The sequence below is a fragment of the Culex quinquefasciatus genome, chromosome 2 (assembly GCF_015732765.1).
Source record: "Culex quinquefasciatus strain JHB chromosome 2, VPISU_Cqui_1.0_pri_paternal, whole genome shotgun sequence".
Taxonomy (NCBI): domain Eukaryota; kingdom Metazoa; phylum Arthropoda; class Insecta; order Diptera; family Culicidae; genus Culex; species Culex quinquefasciatus.
The window spans coordinates 184,893,281-184,909,569 of NC_051862.1; the positions used below are offsets into that span (position 1 = coordinate 184,893,281).

At 29.9% G+C, this 16,289-nt stretch overlaps 1 protein-coding gene across 2 annotated transcripts in view; it reads right to left on the bottom strand.

Moving 5' to 3' along the window:
* Nucleotides 1-16,289, bottom strand: part of LOC6031266 (serine-rich adhesin for platelets) — a 273,589-nt gene that overhangs the window by 16,965 nt on the left and 240,335 nt on the right. For both annotated transcript variants that reach the window (XM_038253669.1, XM_038253668.1), the window contains exon 8: nt 6,376-6,947. In XM_038253669.1, the coding sequence (XP_038109597.1) occupies nt 6,376-6,947 (572 nt within the window). The remainder of the gene's footprint in view (nt 1-6,375; nt 6,948-16,289) is intronic.

Consider the following 16,289-nt stretch of genomic DNA (forward strand, 5'->3'; position numbering starts at 1 on the left):
TTTTACAAAAACACGGAGCACATGAAGCGGATAATTGCTCCTGATCCGGCAGGATTTCAAGAGGATGAGTTATGCTTACGGGGTGGGAGCGAAACTCGAGGAGATTAAGTCGCTTTTTATGCTGCTCTTCGAGAGTTTCACTTTTAATGGTCCAGCACAGTTGCACTCTGGAGAGCTCGAAATTGTCATCAGCGAGATTAGAGGGTCATTTGCAGCGAGAGGATTCATGGTCCCTTTTTTATTGTTTCGCTCTGAGGACAAATCTCTAAGCTGCGGACTTTATGCTTGGACACTTTTTTGAGAGCACTCTCTCAAGGCTGAAACAATTATTACATTTAAGTGGTCATTTGGATTACGGTGCAGATACCTTAATCGTAATCCCAAAAATCCCAAAATTGAGCGCATTTCTTTAAACAATCGCATTGTCAAACTTGGCGAATGCTTTCAAAGCGCAACCATTTCAACAAAGAAATATTGAACCAATTTAAAAAGCTTGTTGCAAAAGCATCCAACACATCGATTCTCCTCGATTGACTCCCATTACGCCAATTTCGAAATGCTCGACCCTAAAATCAGAGAGACCCCCGCTTATAATTGCACAGAACAAAATTAGCCCTGCTTCATGTGCAATTTAGTTGCAACAGGTGCTGCTCTCGCCGACGGAAAGGTTCAACCACCTGTTACCCATCAGCACCGTCAGACCCTGCCTGGATTGCCACATATTGTATCATAAAACGGTTGACCGGGCGGGCCACTTTACGGACGGGCCAATAAAATTGAAAATTGATCCCCGTATTCCACCGTTGTCGGCGAAAAGGGACCCGATTTTGACGGAGAGCGACCAGCGTGGTTGACGGAGAACAACTGGTTTTGGGGAAAAATTGCATCCAAGCTTGTAATTTGGTGCATGGAAAGGCGACTCGTCGGCAAATCGAGACAAATTTTGGTAAAATTAGACAAAAATCGTATTTTTCTCAGTCAAAGGACCAATTAATGTGTTTCATACATTTCTCAAAACATTACTCACACATAGTTCGATAGTAGTTTAAATAAACTCTTTCTCATCAAAAATCCAAAATCACGTTTTTATGTAACATTGAATAAAGTATCGAAAAGCACTCAGATGTTTATAATATAACATTTACTGTAAATATGTAAAATGTAATGTACTTTTCGAATGAGCAATAACCCAGAAAAATAATGTATTCATTCAGAACAAAAACTTCCAGTATTTCGAAAATTATTTGTAAAAAAAATATATAAACTGAAATAACAAGCCATAGTTTCAACATCTGCATGGCAAAAGTGTTTAAAAATGCATTTCACACTAGTTCAGTTGTTTTGCAATCTTTTGTTTTCTAAAGATTTGTCGAAAAAACAAATTTTATCAAAAAAAAACTTTTTGTGACAATAAACATCGAAAATTTTTAAAAATTCAAAAGATTTTTAGATCAATTCAAACATGCTAAAAATTATTCAAAACACAAGAGAATGCATTTTAAATTGTTTTCAGCTGATTGCACAAAAATTTCCATTAAAATTTTGAAGCTTTTTAAAACCAAACTCCCCCCGATTTTTCGGACCAACTTTGAAGGGGGAGGGAAACAAAAACTTTTAATAACATTTGTGCCAGCCTAAGTACACAAAAAATATTATGCCGATTTGAAAACTATAATTTTTTTCACAAAAAAAAGTATTTCCCAAAATCCACATGAGTAAATATTTGAAATTTTAGGGGATAAAAACCGCAACTTTTGAGGCATAGAGAAGTATGGACAAAAAAAATGCCGCCGAGTAAAGATTTTTGGAAAAATAAATGCATTGTTCTGCAAAAAAACAGTTTTTAAAACTTTCAATTTACTTAAATTTGTAATCCAATTTGGATTCAAAAAGTACTTTTCAGATTTTTTATTAAAGTGCACCGCTTTCAAGACATAGGGGAAAGTGGGGCAAGTGTAACAAGCTAAGGAAATGCTCGTTATAACCCATTAAAAACGTAAAAAAATCTGTCGGATTTTTTAAAATCGTCTTATTCCAGGTCTTGACTGAGACTTCGATAGAACAAGTTCTTAAAAAAGTCTATTTTTTAATGTGTAAAATTGGTTTTAAAATTTTTGATTTTTCGTACGTTCTACTCAACTAGTGGGGCAAGACGAACAACCTGTTGGGACAAGAGGAACAATGCATGAAAAAACATGCTAATTTACTAACAATTGAACTATTATCACTTAGATACATCAGATAAGGATGTATTCAAAACGTTTCTTTCATTTTTAGATTAAAACATAATATTTTACTCCAAATTTGACCATTTTTACGAAAAAAAATATTACTTAGATGATAAATAGTAAATTTTCATAATATTATTATATCGTGTATGAACAATTTTTTAAACAATTGTTTATCAGTTTTCAAGAACTTTTATGTATTTTTTTCACATTAAAATATGTTGCTGCAGCAATTCGTATTTTTTCCATACTAAAAATCCATATGGTACACTTGCCCCACCTAAACAAGATTTTTTAAAAGCTCTCTACAAAAATTACCAAAACATAAATCATACTTTGTAATACGTGCAAGTCATTGGTAGGGACACTACTGATCTAGGAAAAATAGCATTTTGATAAAATGAACCTTAAAACGAATTCTAAGCCTTATTTTGTACTTTCCAAATATTATAAGAAAACAAAGGTTTTGAAAACAAACTTAATTGAATCCTATTCCTCGAGGCGTTTACGTCGTTTTGGCGGTTATGTGGTAGTAGAATTAGCTAATTGCATTGCTAGCAACAATTCCTCATATTGGAAATAATCAAAATTGTAAAAATTACGGCCTTACGAGCGATTGTTCCTCTTTCCCCATATGGTCGTCTTGCCCCACCTTCCCCTAACTACTTAAAGTTTAATTTTCACTGAAACATTCTCGTTTTCGATTTGTTTATCCCTGAAAAAAAAAATCGAAAAGTTTTTTTTTAACAAAAATATTTTCAAACCTAATTTCAAAAATTATTTGTAGATGCAAAATTAAGTTTGCAATCGAAAACGACTTCACACATTTTTCGATAAAGAGCACTGTTTGTATGTTACACGCAATTCCTGGTATCTTTTTATCATTGTTTTTTTTTTGTTTTTTTGCAATTAAAAAATATGTTATGTAGAGTTTTTTGTTTATTTTTTGTGAAAATGTATACCTAAAAGTATTTATAACTTCAAAACGGTACAATTTATCAAAAAAGTTATATGTTTTTCTCGATGGCAAACTTTTTAATGATTTTCAATATTTTTGTTTTTTTTCGATATTTTCAAAAAAAACCCTATTTTTCAAAAAATCAAACTTTCTAAACCAAAATTTGCACCACCATACACTATGGCTCAAAAGCTGTAATTTTAGTTCCCTAATACTTATAAAAGAATATGAAAAAAATTCGTATAACTATTTTTTCAGAAAAGTCCTAGTTATAACCTACAACTTTGTCAAAGGCACCAAATCGATCAGAAACCTCGCCTCGAGACACAGTGTTTCTAAGATTTACCCTATTAAGTATGGGCAGCCCTCAAAATTGTATGGAAAAATTAATGACTTCTGGAGTTTTTTTTTTTTTTGAATGGTCCATTAAACCAAATGTCCAGTTTTTGCTTTTTGGGTGTTTTTGAAACCGCTTTGAGTCAGGGGTATTATAAAACACCCAAAAAGCAAAAACTTAAAATTTGGTTTCCAGACTTTTTCATTTCACATAGAAAATTCACGGACAGATAAAACATTTAATTTGAAAATTGCGAAAAAAAAATCTTTTTTTCTTTAGACACTGTTGATCAGACTGGACTGCTAGATTTTTGAATTTTAAAATCTAACCCAACATTCGAAAATGACCAAAATAAATGTGTTTATACCTTGGGTAATTCTTCGCCAACTCACACAGCAGTGAACTTTGTCCTAAGGGGTAACTTTTGTCCCTGATCACGAATCCGAGATCCATTTTTTGATATCTTGTGACGGAGGGGTGGTACGACCCCTTCCATTTTTGAACATGCAAAAAAAGAGGTGCTTTCAATAATTTTCAGCCTGAAATGGCGATGAGATAGAAGTTTGGTTTCAAAGAGACTTTTATGTAAAATTATACGACCGATTTAATGGCGTACTCAGAATTCCGAAAAAACGTATTTTCCATCTCTTAAATTACGCTAAAAAAGTTTTATAAGCTTTGCCATTTCCCGTTACTCGACTGTAAAAAAAATTGGAACATGTCATTGTAAGTTCATTTTGAACAAAAATTACTTTTCAAAATTTCGTGATTTTTCTAACTTTGCAGGGTTATTTTTAAGAGTGTAATAATGTTCTACAAAGTTGTAGAGCAGACAATTACAAAATTTCAGAAAAAAACATTTTTCGGTTTGCTTAAAAATATCACGAGTTATCGCGATTTTACGAAAAAAAAACTTTCCCGATTTCGTGTGAGTTGGTAGAGAATTACTCCCTTTCAAAAGGTTAGTCCTGATTCTAAAAAAAAATAAATCATAAAAATATGGAGGAAATTAAAAAAGTTCATCAAATTGAAAATATTTTTTTTTCGAAGGTTTGGACTCGTTTAAATTTTTTTTGATATTTTATAAAACCCGAATTCCTTGTCAAAATATCACTTCGGATAATCGAATCACAAAAAAAAAAATAAAATCCGTCTAAACCTGGGTGATGAATAGAGCGAATGCGTAACGTGATTTTCGAATGATCCCACTTTGTTTACATCCGCAAAGTAGGAGGCTGTTCAAGCACGAACATGACTTTTTACTCACTGATAAATGAGTTGTTTTACAATCAATAGTATGTATTTTATTCTGTCTAGTTTTTGACATTAATTACTGGTTTAATCTATTAGACGATGTTTTTCATTTTTACGGGTGATGAAGAACTGCGACGAGAGTGTTATTCTGCGATGTCGCAGATAAATTCCCTGGATGATTTTGGAATCCTGCAGCTCTTCCTGGTCCAGCAAATAAACATTGCTAATTCTAGCGAAGCGAAACCAGTAGGTTTTCAACGATACAGCTTCTGGATGGATACAACCGCATAGACTCCATGAACAACTTCCATTCATAATTTAAAAAAAATGACGATCTCGCCTTCAACTTTCTTAAAATTTGTCGACTTCAACTTCAGGTCCTCAAAAGCGATACATTTTTCATTCTTGCTAAAAATAAACATTTCTAATGATTGATAGCGATACTCTCTCCTTTTGGCGAACAGTAACTTGTTCAAGATGGCGGCCAAAATGGCGGTGATGAAATATTGAAGCAATTATTTTTTTTTTATTTAATAGGCAACAAACCATTCAAATTTAGCTAAATTGGGGTCATAGAATTCGAATTTGGTGTTAAACGTAAGAAAATAAAAAAACCTTCTGATAATCGAGGTTTCGGATAATTGAGTCTGGACTGTACTGCTAAATTTTTAGTTTCGCGTCAATTTTTGGATAATTTGCATTTTAAAACAATTTTTTCATTCAAATGTTGAAACCATGGTTCAAAATTTCATTTTTTTATTGAACTACTAACTTACGAAGCTCTGTTTTTTGTAGACACTAAATTGGTCAACAGCAAGGAATCTGCCAAGTTCAGAAATTGATTTAAGTTGAACGGAAGTTGTCCATGAACTGGTGTCCCATTTCACCTCAAGAGTTTCGCTTTCCTATGGTATTTAAAATTTGTTTTATTGATTTCAGCGAAATTTTAGAATAAAGACCGTCTAGCAGCCTACGTTGTTTGCTTCACTGCAAAGTGAGATGATTTAAAAAATATGTTTTGTGGTCAATTTAAAATGTTTGTAACCCCTTAAACATTACCAAAATCTCGAACATCGAACATATCCAGATGGAACCCCTTTACCCAGCATCTCCCATCTTGAAAAACAACCATGAAATCAAACTGTTGCAACCGAGATACCTCGACCGCTCCGATTTTTACGATTGTTTTCTTTCTGCCTGAATCGAACGAAACGAAAACATTGCAATAAATTTTGCTCTTGGTTGGCCTCTCTCCATGGAGATTCCCCCCGGCGTGACCACATCTCACCGTCCAATATGCGAATAACTACTATTGCAAACTTGAGACCCCGAGGACCGCTGCTACTGACTGCTATCCTGCGGAGATGTCCCGAAACCGAAGCCGAAACCACATGCCCACAAATTAAACTATGCTTGCTCGCTCTCTCCGCTCCGGTCATCGTGCGTGGCGGACAAACAAACAAACAAGGACATTCTGTTGACTCATCCTGCTTGCCGCAGAGGTGTCCTAGAGAGCACATGGGGAGCGGTCCTCTGGAACCCAAATTCGCTGCGGTTGACCGACCTACCTACAAAGTTGCTGTGCGAATGTTACTTACATTATAAACTAAGTATTGTACTAAAACTCCCAGCGCTTCCACGCCTCGGTTGGCATGATTGAGCAAACTAATATCGACTAAATTGGTGCTGACCGCCGAGGTCCCCACCGAGGCCGTCGTCTTGGTCTTGGTCGGCACTCCGTTCGCCATCGGCATCTCCTTGGAACCTTGCGGGGCGGCTCCATTCTGCTGCTTTGAAATTCCGTTCCGGACCTTGGGACTGCCAACGCCGCCGCCATCCGGACAAATCAGCGGCGAACCCGTGTTGGCCTTGTCCAGGATGATGGTGCCATTGCGTTGCAGGCCGCCGGGGCTCTTCAGCGAGGTTGGACTCGTCACTGGCGTGGTGCCATTTTGGTTGGCGACTCCGTTGACCGTCGGGTGGTGGTGGTTCTGGTGGCCGGAGGGCGTCGTCGTCGTCGTTGTGGAGTGTTGTTGTTGTTGCTGCTGTAGGGGCGTTGAAGGTTGTGGTGGGTGCGACCGGCTCGAAAGGGTCTTGGAGTGCAGCAGCTTTGGCGAGTTGACACCCGGTGGCTTGGAGGTCGGCGTTGGGCCAACTAAGCGGTTGTGGTCTGGAAAGGGGAGAGAAAGAAGGGCATTGTTAGACATTTTCTATCTGTAAATCAACATACTACGAGTTTCATTATTTTTCTTAAAATTCTTTTGGTAGAACACCAACAAAAAATACATATTTTTGTGGGAAATTGTCTATTCTGGCGAACGGATATTTGGGGAATTTCACAAACTGTATTTTAACCCACTAAATCAGTTCAAAACACCAAATAATTTCCGCAAAGTTACGACCAAATCTCGAAAACAAAATTCACTCGCTGCTCCCATTAATTTCGCTGTTGCTGAGGCGTCTCCAAATTGGCACGAGATTTTTTTCGCCTCAATCTCTCTCACTTGTATTTATATCAACGGCGATTTTTTTCTTGCCTTCGCTAGTTCACCCAATAAAATTTAACGGTCTGGAAAAAGTTGAATGAACAGCGGTGGCCGCCACCACGGCGTTGATGCCCATCGATGCCAATCGTACACATACACATCTACACAGAGACTTGGCTTTGCACATTTTTAACTCAGCTTGGTTCGCCTCAAGTGGTCAAACTGCGCGCGCGACTAGAAATTGTGAATGAAGTGAACCATGCCACAGCTGGACTTGGGCAGTCTTTTTGCAAATGGAGAAATGGTGTTTTATTTTTTTTCGCTGGCTTCCGCTGTTCGATGAAGTGAATTTATGTTTGAAAAACAGTTTAGGCGAAGAGTGTGCGTGTGTCTTTGAGTTGAGAATATTGCGAATAAATCAATTTAATTATGGTAACCACAAACATACCACCCACGCGCAGCGCTCAGCAGTTCGCAAATTAGTGTCAGATTTGAGAAAAAAATTGTTTGCTTTTTTCGCGCTCCAACGGAAAACTATATTAGAACCACTTGTCGGAATGGAAAGAGGGTGTGTGGGGATGAATCTTACGTCAGTGTTTGTTTTTGTTTCCATGCTTATTTATTAACCTGATAAATTAATGTCATAAGTCAAAATTAAAATATTCAATATAGCTCACAATTTCAATAGATCTCCGAAAAAGATTTAAGATTCAATTCAAATAATTAAAAAAAAACTGGATAAAATTCATTTGAAAAATTATGGAAAAATAAAAAATACTTTAATTCCAAAAACTCGTAAAAAATTAAAAAAGCTGCAAATTCTAAAAATAAAAATATTGAATCATTCAAGAAGTTCAAAAAAATTAAAAAAAATCATGAAATTCAATGAATTCAAAAAAATCCAACAAATTCGACAAATTCAAAAAATTCCAGAAATTCAAGAAAATCAAGCAATTTAAGAAATTCACGAAATTAAAACAAAGAAGAAATTCAAGAAATTAAAAAAAATCAAGAAATTCAATAAAATAAAAAAAATCCAGAAATTCAAGAATTTCAAGAAATTTAAGAAAATCAAAAAATTCAAGAAATTCAAAAAAATCAAGAAATTCAAGAAATTCAAGAGATAAAAAAATCAAGAAATTCAAGAAATTCAAAAAATTCAAGAAATTTAAGAAATTCAAGAAATTCAAGAAATTTAAGAAATTCAAGAAATTCAAGAAATTCAATAAATTCAAGAAATTCAAAAAAAATCAAGAAATTCAAGAAATTCAAGAGATAAAAAAATCAAGAAATTCAAGAAATTCAAAAAATTCAAGAAATTTAAGAAATTCAAGAAATTCAAGAAATTCAAGAAATTTAAGAAATTCAAGAAATTCAAGAAATTCAAGAAATTCAAGAAATTCAAGAAATTCAAGAAATTCAAGAAATTCAAGAAATTCAAGAAATTCAAGAAATTCAAGAAATTCAAGAAATTCAAGAAATTCAAGAAATTCAAGAAATTCAAGAAATTCAAGAAATTCAAGAAATTCAAGAAATTCAAAAATTCAAGAAATTCAATAAATTCAAGAAATTCAAGAAATTCAAGAAATTCAAGAAATTCAAGAAATTCAAGAAATTCAAGAAATTCAAGAAATTCAAGAAATTCAAGAAATTCAAGAAATTCAAGAAATTCAAGAAATTCAAGAAATTCAAGAAATTCAAGAAATTCAAGAAATTCAAGAAATTCAAGAAATTCAAGAAATTCAAGAAATTCAAGAAATTCAAGAAATTCAAGAAATTCAAAATGTTCAAAAAATTCAGGAAATTCAAAAAATTCAAGAAATTCAAGAAATTCAAGAAATTCAAGAAATTCAAGAAGTTCAATAAATTCAAGAAATTCAAGAAATTCAAGAAATTCAAGAAATTCAAGAAATTCAAAATGTTCAAAAAATTCAGGAAATTCAAAAAATTCAAGAAATTCAATAAATTCAATAAATTCAAGAAATTCAAGAAATTCAAGAAATTCAAGAAATTCAAGAAATTCAAGAAATTCAAGAAATTCAAGAAATTCAAGAAATTCAAGAAATTCAAGAAATTCAAGAAATTCAAGAAATTCAAGAAATTCAAGAAATTCAAGAAATTCAAGAAATTCAAGAAATTCAAGAAATTCAAGAAATTCAAGAAATTCAAGAAACTCAAGAAATTCAAGAAATTCAAGAAATTCAAGAAATTCAAGAAATTCAAGAAATTCAATAAATTCAAGAAGTTCAAGAAATTCAAGAAATTCAAGAAATTCAAGAAGTCAAGAAATTTAAGAAATTCAAGAAATTCAAGAAATTCAAGAAATTCAAGAAATTCAAGAAATTCAAAAAAAATCAAGAAATTCAAGAAATTCAAGAGATAAAAAAATCAAGAAATTCAAGAAATTCAAAAAATTCAAGAAATTTAAGAAATTCAAGAAATTTAAGAAATTCAAGAAATTCAAGAAATTCAAGAAATTCAAGAAATTCAAGAAATTCAAGAAATTCAAGAAATTCAAGAAATTCAAGAAATTCAAGAAATTCAAGAAATTCAAGAAATTCAAGAAATTCAAGAAATTCAAGAAATTCAAGAAATTCAAGAAATTCAAGAAATTCAAAAAAATTCAAGAAATTCAATAAATTCAAGAAATTCAAGAAATTCAAGAAATTCAAGAAATTCAAGAAATTCAAGAAATTCAAGAAATTCAAGAAATTCAAGAAATTCAAGAAATTCAAGAAATTCAAGAAATTCAAGAAATTCAAGAAATTCAAGAAATTCAAGAAATTCAAGAAATTCAAAATGTTCAAAAAATTCAGGAAATTCAAAAAATTCAAGAAATTCAATAAATTCAAGAAATTCAAGAAATTCAAGAAGTTCAATAAATTCAAGAAATTCAAGAAATTCAAGAAATTCAAGAAATTCAAGAAATTCAAGAAATTCAAGAAATTCAAAATGTTCAAAAAATTCAGGAAATTCAAAAAATTCAAGAAATTCAATAAATTCAATAAATTCAAGAAATTCAAGAAATTCAATAAATTCAAGAAATTCAAGAAATTCAAGAAATTCAAGAAATTCAAGAAATTCAAGAAATTCAAGAAATTCAAGAAATTCAAGAAATTCAAGAAATTCAAGAAATTCAAGAAATTCAAGAAATTCAAGAAATTCAAGAAATTCAAGAAATTCAAGAAATTCAAGAAATTCAAGAAATTCAAGAAATTCAAGAAATTCAAGAAATTCAAGAAATTCAAGAAATTCAAGAAATTCAAGAAATTCAAGAAATTCAAAATGTTCAAAAAATTCAGGAAATTCAAAAAATTCAAGAAATTCAATAAATTCAATAAATTCAAGAAATTCAAGAAATTCAAGAAATTCAAGAAATTCAAGAAATTCAAGAAATTCAAGAAATTCAAGAAATTCAAGAAATTCAAGAAATTCAAGAAATTCAAAATGTTCAAAAAATTCAGGAAATTCAAAAACTTCAAGAAATTCAATAAATTCAAGAAATTCAAGAAATTCAAGAAATTCAAGGAATCCAATAAATTCAAGAAATTCAAGAAATTCAAGAAATTCAAGAAATTCAAGAAATTCAAGAAACTCAAGCAATTTAAGAAATTCAAGAAATTCAAGATATTTAAAAAATTCAAGAAATTCAAGAAATTCAAGAAATTTAAGAAATTCAAGAAATTCAAGAAATTCAAGAAATTCAACAAAATCTAGAAATTCAAGAAATTCAAGAAATTCAAGAAATTCAAGAAATTCAAGAAATTCAAGAAATTCAAGAAATTCAAGAAATTCAAGAAATTCAAGAAATTCAAGAAATTCAAGAAATTCAAGAAATTCAAGAAATTCAAGAAATTCAAGAAATTCAAGAAATTCAAGAAATTCAAAAAATTCAAGAAATTCAATAAATTCAAGAAATTCAAGAAATTCAAGAAATTCAAGAAATTCAAGAAATTCAAGAAATTCAAGAAATTCAAGAAATTCAAGAAATTCAAGAAATTCAAGAAATTCAAAATGTTCAAAAAATTCAGGAAATTCAAAAAATTCAAGAAATTCAATAAATTCAAGAAATTCAAGAAATTCAAGAAGTTCAATAAATTCAAGAAATTCAAGAAATTCAAGAAATTCAAGAAATTCAAGAAATTCAAAATGTTCAAAAAATTCAGGAAATTCAAAAAATTCAAGAAATTCAATAAATTCAATAAATTCAAGAAATTCAAGAAATTCAATAAATTCAAGAAATTCAAGAAATTCAAGAAATTCAAGAAATTCAAGAAATTCAAGAAATTCAAGAAATTCAAGAAATTCAAGAAATTCAAGAAATTCAAGAAATTCAAGAAATTCAAGAAATTCAAGAAATTCAAGAAATTCAAGAAATTCAAGAAATTCAAGAAATTCAAAATGTTCAAAAAATTCAGGAAATTCAAAAAATTCAAGAAATTCAATAAATTCAAGAAATTCAAGAAATTCAAGAAATTCAAGAAGTTCAATAAATTCAAGAAATTCAAGAAATTCAAGAAATTCAAGAAATTCAAGAAATTCAAGAAATTCAAGAAATTCAAGAAATTCAAGAAATTCAAGAAATTCAAGAAATTCAAGAAATTCAAGAAATTCAAGAAATTCAAGAAATTCAAGAAATTCAAGAAATTCAAGAAATTCAAGAAATTCAAGAAATTCAAGAAATTCAAGAAATTCAAAATGTTCAAAAAATTCAGGAAATTCAAAAAATTCAAGAAATTCAATAAATTCAATAAATTCAAGAAATTCAAGAAATTCAAGAAATTCAAGAAATTCAAGAAATTCAAGAAATTCAAGAAATTCAAGAAATTCAAGAAATTCAAGAAATTCAAGAAATTCAAGAAATTCAAGAAATTCAAGAAATTCAAGAAATTCAAAATGTTCAAAAAATTCAGGAAATTCAAAAAATTCAAGAAATTCAAGAAATTCAAGAAATTCAAGAAATTCAAGAAGTTCAATAAATTCAAGAAATTCAAGAAATTCAAGAAATTCAAGAAATTCAAAATGTTCAAAAAATTCAGGAAATTCAAAAAATTCAAGAAATTCAATAAATTCAATAAATTCAAGAAATTCAAGAAATTCAAGAAATTCAAGAAATTCAAGAAATTCAAGAAATTCAAGAAATTCAAGAAATTCAAGAAATTCAAGAAATTCAAGAAATTCAAGAAATTCAAGAAATTCAAGAAATTCAAGAAATTCAAGAAATTCAAGAAATTCAAGAAATTCAAGAAATTCAAGAAATTCAAGAAATTCAAGAAATTCAAGAAATTCAAGAAATTCAAGAAATTCAAGAAATTCAAGAAATTCAAGAAATTCAAGAAATTCAAGAAATTCAAAATGTTCAAAAAATTCAGGAAATTCAAAAAATTCAAGAAATTCAATAAATTCAATAAATTCAAGAAATTCAAGAAATTCAAGAAATTCAAGAAATTCAAGAAATTCAAGAAATTCAAGAAATTCAAGAAATTCAAGAAATTCAAGAAATTCAAGAAATTCAAGAAATTCAAGAAATTCAAGAAATTCAAGAAATTCAAGAAATTCAAGAAATTCAAGAAATTCAAGAAATTCAAGAAATTCAAAATGTTCAAAAAATTCAGGAAATTCAAAAAATTCAAGAAATTCAATAAATTCAATAAATTCAAGAAATTCAAGAAATTCAAGAAATTCAAGAAATTCAAGAAATTCAAGAAATTCAAGAAATTCAAGAAATTCAAGAAATTCAAAATGTTCAAAAAATTCAGGAAATTCAAAAACTTCAAGAAATTCAATAAATTCAAGAAATTCAAGAAATTCAAGAAATTCAAGGAATCCAATAAATTCAAGAAATTCAAGAAATTCAAGAAATTCAAGAAATTCAAGAAATTCAAGAAATTCAAGAAATTCAAGAAATTCAAGAAATTCAAGAAATTCAAGAAAATCAAGAAATTCAAGAAATTCAAGAAATTCAAGAATTTCAAGAAATTCAAGAAATTCAAGAAATTCAAGAAATTCAAGAAATTCAAGAAATTCAAGAAATTCAAGAAATTCAAGAAATTCAAGAAATTCAAGAAATTCAAGAAATTCAAGAAATTCAAGAAATTCAAGAAATTCAAGAAATTCAAGAAATTCAAGAAATTCAAGAAATTCAAGAAATTCAAGAAATTCAAGAAATTCAAGAAATTCATGAAATTCAAGAATTTCAAGAAATTCAAGAAATTCAAGAAATTCAAAAAATTCAAGAAATTCAAGAAATTCAATAAATTCAAGAAATTCAAGAAATTCAAGAAATTCAAGAAATTCAAGAAATTCAAGAAATTCAAGAAATTCAAGAAATTCAAGAAATTCAAGAAATTCAAGAAATTCAAGAAATTCAAGAAATTCAAGAAATTCAAGAAAGTCAAGAAATTCGAGAAATTCAAGAAATTCAAGAAATCCAAGAAATTCAAGAAATTCAAGAAATTCAAGAAATTCAAGAAATTCAAGAAATTCAAGAAATTCAAGAAATTCAAGAAATTCAAGAAATTCAAGAAATTCAAGAAATTCAAGAAATTCAAGAAATTCAAGAAATTCAAGAAATTCAAGAAATTCAAGAAATTCAAGAAATTCAAGAAATTCAAGAAATTCAAGAAATTTAAGAAATTTAAGAAATTCAAGAAATTCAAGAAATTCAAGAAATTCAAGAAATTCAAGAAATTCAAGAAATTCAAGAAATTCAAGAAATTCAAGAAATTCAAGAAATTCAAGAAATTCAAGAAATTCAAGAAATTCAAGAAATTCAAGAAATTCAAGAAATTTAAAAAATTTAAGAAATTTAAGAAATTTAAGAAATTTAAGAAATTTAAGAAATTTAAGAAATTTAAGAAATTTAAGAAATTTAAGAAATTTAAGAAATTTTAGAAATTTAAGAAATTTAAGAAATTTAAGAAATTTAAGAAATTTAAGAAATTTAAGAAATTTAAGAAATTTAAGAAATTTAAGAAATTTAAGAAATTTAAGAAATTTAAGAAATTTGAGAAATTTAAGAAATTTAAGAAATTTAAGATATTCATGAAGACAAAGGAATTCAAGAAAAACATGAAATTTAGGATATTAATAAAAAAAATATTTCAGGAATTTAAAAAAAATGAAAAATTAAAAAAAAAATTAACAAAAATCAAGAATTCTAAAAAGTTTCAAAAAAAAACAAGAATTTTAAGAAATAGAAAATAATCAACAAGTGAAAGTTAAAAAAAATTCGAGAAATTCAAAATTTTCAAGACATTTGATAAGTTCCAGAAATTTAGGAAAACTAAGAAATTCAAGTTATTCGAGAAATTTGAAACATTATTAAAACAAACAAAAAATTTACAAATATCGAGAAACTCTGAAAATTTACAAAATTTAAGAAATAAAAAATATATAAAATAAGAAACTTATGAAATGTATTAAATTTAATAAATTTGTAATTTGAAAACGATTAAGAAATCTTGTAAAAATTCAATAAATAAAAGTTCACAAAGTACAAAAAATAATTCCAAATAATTAAAATCAAATAACTGAGAAGTTCCAAATTTAAAAGTAAATCTTTCCCAGTTCCTGAGCGGAACACCTTTGAAGAGTATCGGGGCCGGCATTTACAAAGCGGATTCAGTGGCAGTTTCATTCTGAACTTAATGTTAACATGTTAAGGTTACTGTTAACATTCCATAGGTCGTCTCCCTAAGGTGTCGTGATAAGGTCCAGTTTGTGACGATACACTACCTTCCCTTTACTAAGCAATCGATTCCAGAAGGGAAAAGATCACCAGTTGTGTTGGTCCGAGCCGGGATTTGAACCCCGATCTACCGCTTACGAGGCGGAAGCGTTACCACTGGGCTACGTGGCTCGGTCCAAATTTAAAGATAAAAATTAAAAATGTCAATTTGACAGATTATTTTAATTAAGGCCTTAGAGTCATAGAAAACTAAGAATACCACGGAATAGTAACAATGCAATAGTTTATTGAATTATGAAATAAAAGGTAAACCACAAATTTATTAAATTTAATAACAAATCAACAAGAAAAAGTGATTGAACAAATAAAAGAAATAAGGAAAGCAATAGAATTCAAAAAATGAAAAATCAAGAAATATAAAACATGGAAAAAATAAAAAAAAAGATAGAAAAAAAATACAAAAAAATTAAAAGTTAAAGAATCAAAAATTTTAAATTAAGATATTAAAATTTGGACCGTTGCAAATATTTTTCAAAGATTATTTCAAAAACAAATTCTGATAAATTATGAAATTAAAAAAAAGGTGATCAAAAAGGGATTCAATCAGTTCCAGAAACTAACCCCACCAAATTAACCAAACAACAGATGTAAGAAAAAGCTGTCTTGAAAAACATGAAAATTTCAAGTAACTGATCGATTTTGGACGAGAATTACTTTTATGGATGTAGTTGAACACACTTTTGAATTCCCGAATGTCACTAATTAACCACTTCCATGCACCATCACGGCCACCCGGCAGCAAAACCCAAACAAACTTAGATGACCGAGAACGGTCGTCGTAATGTTTGACGAAAATGCCAAACGCCAGTCACGGAGGTAGCGCACCACGCGTCGGACACGGCCAGATCTCGTCAAACAACGCACCACACAAAACAAATAGCTTTGACCCCCAGGTTTCAATTGCTGACTGCTGGTTAGAGACGCACTCTGTCAATTTGCTGGTGACGGTTGAAACTTGAGGAGAGCTTCCAGTAATTGACAAGTGCGCGTGGGTGGTGGTGGTGCTACCGGCCACCACTGAAACGGTGTCACATTACGCGGAATGCTAATTTAGAGCCGCCCTGATGCAGGTTAAGTGCCACTGACGACGACTACTGTGTCTGTTTGGTACTGTTTTACACTATTATCGCACAAGTCGTCGGATCTTGTAATGTGGGACACGTAAGTGGAGAGTAGGTTTCTCGGTGGACAATGGATGTGTAATTTGTTATGGAGAGCTTGTTTAAAGAAGTGATCTGTTGATTGTTTTAGTTTTAGGTTAAGGTGGTTGTAGAAC